The sequence below is a fragment of the Miscanthus floridulus genome, chromosome 1 (genome assembly GCF_019320115.1).
Source record: "Miscanthus floridulus cultivar M001 chromosome 1, ASM1932011v1, whole genome shotgun sequence".
NCBI classification, from domain to species: Eukaryota; Viridiplantae; Streptophyta; class Magnoliopsida; order Poales; family Poaceae; genus Miscanthus; species Miscanthus floridulus.
The window spans coordinates 89424086-89433122 of NC_089580.1; the positions used below are offsets into that span (position 1 = coordinate 89424086).

General features: G+C 45.6%; 1 protein-coding gene across 1 annotated transcript; it reads left to right on the forward strand.

The window, feature by feature from the left end:
* The first annotated feature begins 1560 nt into the window (after positions 1–1560).
* On the forward strand, positions 1561–8401 carry LOC136537559 (uncharacterized oxidoreductase At4g09670-like). Its single transcript, XM_066529493.1, is given in 3 exon segments — positions 1561–2156; positions 7614–7820; positions 7822–8401. Coding segments are annotated over 3 exon segments (1110 nt in total). The 5' UTR covers positions 1561–1667; the 3' UTR covers positions 8236–8401.
* The last annotated feature ends 636 nt before the right edge of the window (positions 8402–9037 follow it).

Consider the following 9037-nt stretch of genomic DNA (forward strand, 5'->3'; position numbering starts at 1 on the left):
CTAGTGCAAAGCGGGGCACATACCTTCCATTTTTATCCTAACGTTTTTGAACCTTAATCCGAGTTCACCATTTTATCTCAAATGTAGGAGGTTGTTGGGTTGGTGGACGTCCGACCGCGTGTCTCAACTCAGCCTTCACTTCTTCCACCTCCGTTGGGAAGCAAAAGTGATAGATAACGTAAGCCTTGATTCTCCGGAGCGAGATCTTTCCTAAAAGTGATAGATAACGTGAGCCTTGATTCTCTGGAGCGGCCAAGATCGTTCCTATTAATCCATAGTCGAGACCAAGGTTGTCAACCTTGATCTTTCCTATTAGTAATCCGTTAAATACAAATGCTCCGTTCGCTCGTCCGAAACTTTACTAAAACTGGTTGGAAAACACTGTTCCGGCTAAATTGTTGTCAGAGAAAAATACTGTTCCGGCTGAAAAAAAAACCCGAACAAATCGAATATGGGATAAACCGAATAGGGCCAAACTCTGGATGCGTAGGACACGTAAGACATGCTGGGAGTGGGAGGTAACTGTAACACGCGCTGTGCGTAAGATAAATATTTGGAAAAATATAGTACCACTCTATTTAGATCACGATTATGTATTATAAAAGTTTCTACGCGATGGGTCACGCGGACGTGGCCGACACGACCCTCTTGCTGTTGCTCCTCCTCCCGGTCCTCGCGCTCGCGGTGCTGCTCTTGCGAGGGGGCGATGGCATCTACCACCTCGCCCTCTTGGCGGCCGCGGCGGGTTCGCACTCGCTGCCGCGTGGCTCCGTGGAGCCTGGCTGCACGCCTCGGCCCTCGTAGCTTTGGTGCAGTGTTCACCGGCGAGGGCGACAACAAGGAGCAGTAGCGGGACATGAAGGGGACGGCGGGGCTAGGCAGCCAACGGGGACCGCTATGAGGGAAGTTCCACGAGCGAGGAGAAAGAAGATGCGCGCCGAAAGAAAGAAGGCATACGGGAGCTAGGTCGCGCGCTCCCACAGCGCGCGACAGGTCGCGGCTTAGGGTCCTCCATCATGTGTAGGTGAATCATCCTGTAATTTATGCGGTCGGCGGTGAACTGTGGGCGTGAATTGCTAATGAAATCCTTGCACCCGTTGGCTGTTGCAAGCAAGAAGGCTAAGAATCAAATGGATTTGCACGGAAATGTATCCTCAAATTTGGTCCCTTCATCAACATCCATCGACAGAAAGCCAACTCCTATTAGCAAGATCCGGCCGCCCAGGGGCGGATCCAAAAGAGGGGCTGTCGGGGCTACAGCTCCCCAGTGAACCTGATTTCTTCATTAGCTATGATTACTTAGCTTTTAAATCATCATTAATCTCTAACTCTAATTCTAAATTTTTATTATTTAGCCTTCTCTGTTTTCATCGTGCATCCGCCACTGCAGCCGCCCCCACCGGAGCACGTGGAGATGTGGAGGCTGAACCAACGCACATCAGACTCTACTAGAAGCGTTCGCTTGGCTCCGAGCGATGGCTCCGAGCGAAAGCTCCGGAGTAGGCCCCAAATCGTATATCCGCCGTGGAACACAAGGCGATCGCCTACCACATACCACACGGTAAACACCACGGACGACCCACACGACCGCACCGAGACAGGCAGAGAGCCCAGACGCGCCAAGCCACCAACCAAAGCCCACGCGAAAGAGCACCCGGCCGCCGCTCATGTCGTCCGCTGCGGTGCCAGACCAGCCGTCGCGCCCCGTGCGCTTCGGCATCCTGGGCTGCGCCTCCATCGCGCGCAAGCTGGCGCGCGCCATGCTGCTCGCGCCCGGCGCAGCCGTCGCCGCCGTCGGGAGCCGCTCCGAGGAGAAGGCACGCCTCTTCGCCGCCGACAACGGCCTCGACATCGCCACCACCCGCCTCCACGGCTCCTACGAGGTGCTCCTCGACGACCCGGACGTTGACGCCGTCTACCTCCCGCTCCCCACCAGCCTCCACGTGCGCTGGGCCACCGCCGCCGCCGCAAGGGGCAAGCACGTGCTCCTAGAGAAGCCCACCGCGCTGTGCGCCGCCGACCTCGACGCCATCCTCGCCGCATGCGACGCCGCGGGGGTCCAGTTCATGGACTCCACCATGTGGATGCACCACCCCCGCACCGCCAAGATGCGGGAGATCGTCGACAACAAGGACGCCATCGGCGACATCAAAACGGTGAGTTATTTGCAATATGCAAACCTTTCTGCGGGACTCGAATGGGGATTAGAAATACGCAATCTTTGTTACCAGTAAGTAGTAACCAAGAAATGGAATTCTTTTTCCCCCTTTTTACCCGTAAGCAGTAGGAAATATCAATTACTGAATTTCTACAGGAAAAGACTATTCTTGTTTTTTCCCAATCGTTAATGTTCAACGGTTCAGCAGCCTCAATTTGTTTGCTAGTGAAGTGTGTTAGGATTCCCTAGTAAAGTGTGTCTTTTTACAGTTTTTCATCGTACGTATCTAGCAAGGGCTGACACTGATTCTTAATATTTATTAAAAATATTCTTAAATTAAATAGAAAGAGGTAACATTATCAAAGTAAGTTGCATAATGAGTCTAGTACTACCAGTATCATGTTGTTAAGTTTTTTCGACCACACAGAGAGCTGCATATCATTACCATTATATTAAGAAGAAGAAAATTTGTCTAGGCGACTCATAAACAATGTTTTCAGATCATATTATCGAGGCTAGTCGTATGACCACCGATCAGACGACTAATCGTCGTCGATAAGGGTCGATTAGTTGGTCATAATCGGTCTAATCGGCTAGTCGGACATTTAGTCGTTCTTGTGCCTAGATGGCCTGATCGACCATGTATATACTATATATATGATGTAAATATATGTAAACATGGCCATAATAAATAGGTAAATGTTAGAGGCAAGCAACCAAGCACAATTTGCTATGTAATCATGTTTGCAATGAATCATTATCATGGTGATTTGGCCACTTACCTGTAACTGCTGCTTGCTGATGCCTGATGGTGAGTGTTGACTGTGACTTGTGGCTGAATCTGAAATTACAAAGAAAGAAGATAATCAGTTAAATAGGTAAAATAGTAGAAAAGCAAAACTGTAAAGACTAAAGAAAATATAAAGAGTAGTAGACAGTAGAGCATGGCAAAACAACTTAACCAAGTACACAAATTTAACAAATAAGAACTAACAGCAGTTTAGCATAGTGCACACTGTGCACAGCAGTACACAACGTGCACAAGCAGTACACAACATAAGTAAACTAATAAACTTAAACAAGTTCTTAAGTCTGAAATGGAAAATAGTTCTAAACATCCAGTCTACCGATCCATAGAACCAGCAATTCAGCCATCTAGAGAAGTAAATCTACGTCCACATGGAAGTCTTCATTTCCATCGTTTGTTGCAGGTCCGCCTGAGTCTTCCTCCCCTCCTTGGTCCTCCATTTCTTCATCTGTTGCACTTGCACCTTGTGGCTGTTCTGGTGCAACTCTGTTTTCCTCTTCTTCATGATCACTGCTTTCAGTTGCTGGTGCATCTGACCTTGGACTTGGACACTTCCTTTTGTTATTCCTCCCATATGTGCGCGTGACAGTATTCCTCGCACGAGCAGCAACAGCCCTAGGCATATTGCGGCCTCTAAGCTGGTCGATTGCACCAACAGCTTCATCATCATGTGTCCAAAGCATATCACTGCCATTAGATGCATGAACTGGGTCACAATTGATGTCTACCCACTCATTTTCCCATTAAAACTCTTCTAGCAGCAATGGGTTGGATTTCTTGCCTTTAGAACCGAGCTCACGAATTTTCTGAAACCTGAATGTCATCTTACGGTTGTAGCTAACAAATACCAACTTATTCAACCTAATGTGCTCCAAACGGTTCCTCTTTTTAGTATGCACCTGCAGCCATGGAAAATAGGAGCAAATTCATTAGATGGCTGCAGCATATAAGAATGCATTAGTATGCACCTGCAGCCATAGAAATTGCACTTACATGAGCAAAAGCGCTCCAGTTGCGCTCACAACCAGACGCCGAACAGCAGAGGCTTACAATTCGTTTTCCTAAACTCTGTAGCTCGAATGCAAGGCCACCAAAAGCATCCCACCATAGAACTGTAGTTGTAGATTATAAGCAAAACAATAATATAATCAGTAGCTCATCACATAGAGAATTATAGCTTAATTAAAAGAAAGTGCTGACTGCTGAACTGCTCAATACTTACTAGAATTTTTGCTATTTCTCTCTACTATTGCTAATCTCTTTGAGAAACATTCACCCTTAGTCCTGCCATAATCATCAGCTTGCTTGCTTATTTTCCTCGTTTCACTCTCATCAGGCACCATCTTCCATATAATGTCATTAAACATGCACCTTAGCTTTGTAGCTTGTCTCCTATCCTTTTCCTTTATGGCAAAGTACTTTCTAGGATTCAAGAAGAGGGCTGCTCCATATAGTTTTTGCTCCATCTAGTTCTCCCATCTCTTGTCATAGCATTCCATTACATCATTCAGTAATGATGATTTGTCTCACAAAGTTTCCTTAATGGTCTTCTTTGCAACATCCATTGCTGCCATTATCTCAGGAGCTGCTGGTGTTTCATCACCATCTGCTATCCTCATAGCAATGAGAAGGGGTTGTGTTGCTTTTATACAGTACTCCACTTTTGTCCAAAATGGTATGGAAAGGATTGTGTTCTCAGCCTGCCGCCCTTCAGCACTTTTTGACAAGCTGTTGGAATGCCATTCCTCACTCACAAACAAACACCTCAGCCCCTGTTTGTTCTTATGCATGCTTGAGGCCTCCCGTGTCCGTCCTCCAGGCGTCGAGGAAGGAGCTCAGACCGATAGAGCCTCAGAGGCGGGCGGAGCTACTGGGTCCCGGTAGGGGAAGAGACAGGAGCGGGCGGAGGTGGAGGCATGGGTGGAGCTGCGGACTGCCGGCGAGGGGCGCGCACAGAGCTGCGGATGCCAGCCAGGAAGATCCAGAGAGGCAGGCCGCAGGCGGAGGAGACGCGGGCCGAGGTGTCGGCGGCTGCGAGAGAGAGCAGAGCCAGAGCGGGAGCTTGAAATGTGCGGCGGCTGCAGCTCCTTCACTAGGTCACTCACTCACTCCTCTTCTTCTTACCCTAATGGGCCAGCTAAAGGTGGGCCGAATTCTTTAGCTGGCCGAATTCTCCCTACCCAACTAGTCGTCCGGCTAGTCTGATCGGACGACTAATCGTGATTAGTCGCAACTTATCGGACGATAAGGTTTCTAATCGGTCTAAACTAATCGAGGGCCCTTATCGAGCACCTAGTTACGATAAGGACGACTAATCACGATTAATCGCGATTAATCGTCCGATCTGAAAACACTGCTCATAAAACCCCTTAACGGCTTGTTAGTTTGATCCCAAAACCAAGTGGCTGGAGGAGATTGAGGGGGATTAAATCCCCTACAAGTCAAAATCCCCCTCAACCCCCTTCAATCCCTCTGATCTTATGATGAAACGAACAGGGCCTAAAAGGGCATGACATCATGACCAATACAGTAGAAAACACCGAAAAGAAACAAAGAAATGACCAAAAACCAATAAACCAGTCTTGGCCATAAGCTATGCAGTCCTTTGGTTCCTGCCATACACTACTGCTATACACTACGACTTGGTCTCATCCCTAATATTATGCAAGGTAATATTACTGATTGGGCTGAGATCCCTCAAAGACACGATAATTTATATGCTTCCAAATCCACCATGCTACCCGACAACTAATGAGCTGAAACCCTTGGGATCGTGTTGCAATCTAAATAAAAATTTAGATACTAACAGTCAAAAGTGAAAATTTTATTGGAGCAAGTGTACGAGCATAAAAAAAGCTAGGAACAATGGGAAGAGCCATTTGTGCCGTGACCGCTTTGTTTGACTTCTGAAATAAACCCATCGGCCAACTACAACATTGAGAGAGTACTCTTCCCGTATTTCTGCAAACCTAGTACTCTTTCCATCTATCAATATAAGGGTGTCTCCAATGACTAGCTCTAAACGAGCATTCGGTGCCACGTAGAGGAGACAGTGGCCAAAAACCTACGTTAGGAAAAGAGCTAGGCTCTTGTGTGCCCCGATGCATGAAAGATACACCTCTATGTGAGCCTCTATCTATCTCTTGCATAGATGATAGGAGAGATTATATAGAATAAAGAACACTTTACATGTGGTATATAGGATGAGATGGTATCTAAGAGCCACCAGCTGACTCCCACCATTGGAGATTCCCTTAAGGCGTATTTTGTCAGGTCTCTCCAAACCACATGTATTTTTAGTGATTGGGTTCATCCAAACAGAAACAGGCCCTAAGTGGGTTCTGCTACAAACCAACAACAGAACCATGATTAATTGGCATGGGCTGGACATAAAGAAAAATGGTGATAGAGCTACTAAGCAAAATATCTCAGGTACCTTTCATTGTCTCCTTGCCATGCTGGGTACGGCGAAGGAATGGTGACATTTCGTATCTAGCAACATGGAACTACTATCCTGTTTTAAATTTAGACTTTGTTAATTTGTTCTTGTCTGCAAGGTATTGATACAACCATAAGCTGTTATTGACCAAGTTAGCAGATCAGTTCTTCCAACTAGCACTACAATTATTTTGTTGATAGCAGTTAGAATAGCCATCTTATTTGGGATATAGAACTTCTCAAAAAATCTTAAAAAGTCTTCTTCCTAGTAAAGGTCTAACCAAGGATGCACCATTTTACATACATGGACGCACAAGCACAATAACCACATGGTGGTTCAGCACTCTTCTTTTTTCTCTGGCAAATGGACCTAATGCTTTGTTTTATAGGTTCTATGACATGAGTAATGTAGTCATCCAGTGGACATTCGCCCTTTTATGTGCCAGCCTGCTAGGATATTCAATTCGTCAAAGATGATGCATCACACATACACAGATTGGCATATACTATTTATATAAATGCCATGTTTTAGTTTTATAAAGTTTTAATGTTTTCAAAATCTCTTGTAGATTATCACATATGGACATTGCTGGAAGTGTTGAAGCTGAGTTGAGCTTGCATATTACATATATTATATAGTATAAATATAGTGTTTTAGTAGTTTTATAAAGTTCTTAGGTTTTCAAAATCTCTTGTAAATTATCAAATATTAACATTACTGTAAGTGTTGAAGCTGACTTGAGCTTGAATTCTTTCTCAGCGGACCACTTCCAGTCCATCTATAAATTGAGATGACAGTAGAGCGCTCTGAAAGATTTAAACTGTGAAAGCTAAACACCATATTTTAGTTCCTATAAAATTTTTCGTGTATCCAAATTATCAGTTCCAGAGATGCATCGAGTTTGGTTCTTTTATTCCAGCTATTGAGAAAATAATAGGATATTACATCCATGTCATTTTTTCATTTATGCATATGCACACTAGAGCAGTGAAATGGTTGGCTGCAGTCATTACACCTTTTAGCACACGTTAATATCTGAATTGCAAGACATGTATGAAATGCTATAGGTTAACATATAGTAGTATTTTACATATTTGTGGAAGAATACATTTTTAACTGTTTGATTCCACTTCATCTCTACTGTTCTACAAAGCTTCGTAGGTCAACGAAAATCATTGTTCATTGTTTTTTTTCTTCTTTTTCCGCAGATTAACAGTGTGTTCAGCTTTCGAGCAAACGAAGATTTCCTCGAGAATGACATCAGAGTAAAGCCAGATCTTGATGCCCTGGGTGCACTTGGTGATGCTGGGTGGTACTGCATCCGTGCAATCCTGTGGGCTGTTGACTATGAGTTGCCTAAGACTGTGATCGCACTGCGTGACCCTGTAAAGAACCGAGCTGGTGTGCTTCTTGCAGTGCGGCGCGACATTGTACTGGGCAGATGGCACGACTGCCACCTTCAGCTGCTCTTTCCTGGCCAATCTCACCATGGACATCACCTTAGTTGGCACAAATGGAACTATCCATGTCACTGACTTTGTCCTCCCATACGAAGAGAAGTTGGTGGAGTTCCACGTGGATTCGAAGTCAAACTTTAATGATCTCCACACTGGGTGGGATCCTCTGCCAAGCAAGCATGTCGTGGCGACGGACCTGCCACAGGAAGCCCTTATGGTCCAGGAATTCACGAGGCTCGTGCAGGGCATCCGGGATGCTGGGGACAAGCCTGAGGGGAAGTGGCCGGCTATCACCCGGAAGACGCAGCTGGTTTTGGATGCTGTGAAAGCCTCGATTGACAAAGGGTCTGAGCCAGTTGAGGTGGCTAGCTAAATGCAACAAACGAGTCACTCCCGATCCTGATTAAAGGGTTTTACACCATGGCATGGTTTGTGCTTGCTTGTGATATATTTACACATACTGTACTTTTATATTGTACATGAAACCAGTAAACCATTATTTGTGATAATTTAAAGAAGTGTCGTCAAACTCAGAAGAAGGTTGAAGTGTATAAGTCGGATGATATTTCTACTGGTCGTTCTAGTATATGGGCAGACGGAAGCATCACCATCAATAATCCATCGATGGTTGCCCGGCCAAAGGAGGACAATACAGTGGGGAGTTCTGAGATTAAAAAAACAGTGTTGAGGGCTTCCGTTGTGATGTTCTCGGTCATGAACATCGTGGACAGGTTCAGGTTGTGCAACATTTGCAGCATGATCAGTTAGCACCGTATCACGGAGTGGCGGAGGGCTGCTGCGCGCCCTCGACATGTCAGTGATGGCGATGGAAGGCAGGTTTGCTGCAACTACTGCCAGAACCGACCGAGTGATGTGTTGTAAAGTGAAATGTAAATGGAACAAATGAATTGAGAGAATTGTCTTTCATTAATATGTAAAGGGGATTATATACATCTAAAGGGCTGTCACCAAGACATACAACCGTTCACCAAAGGACAGGCCCCTGGTGACGAGACTAACTGCTATGCCTAATCATATGGTTAACTGCTAATCCTAATCCTAACCATGGAGAGGTGTCCGTTGGGGATCAGGCGCCGTTTTGTAACTCCTCAATCGAATCTTTCATGAGATCAATGCAACTGTAAGCTGAAATTTCTCGAAAAATCTTATGGGAA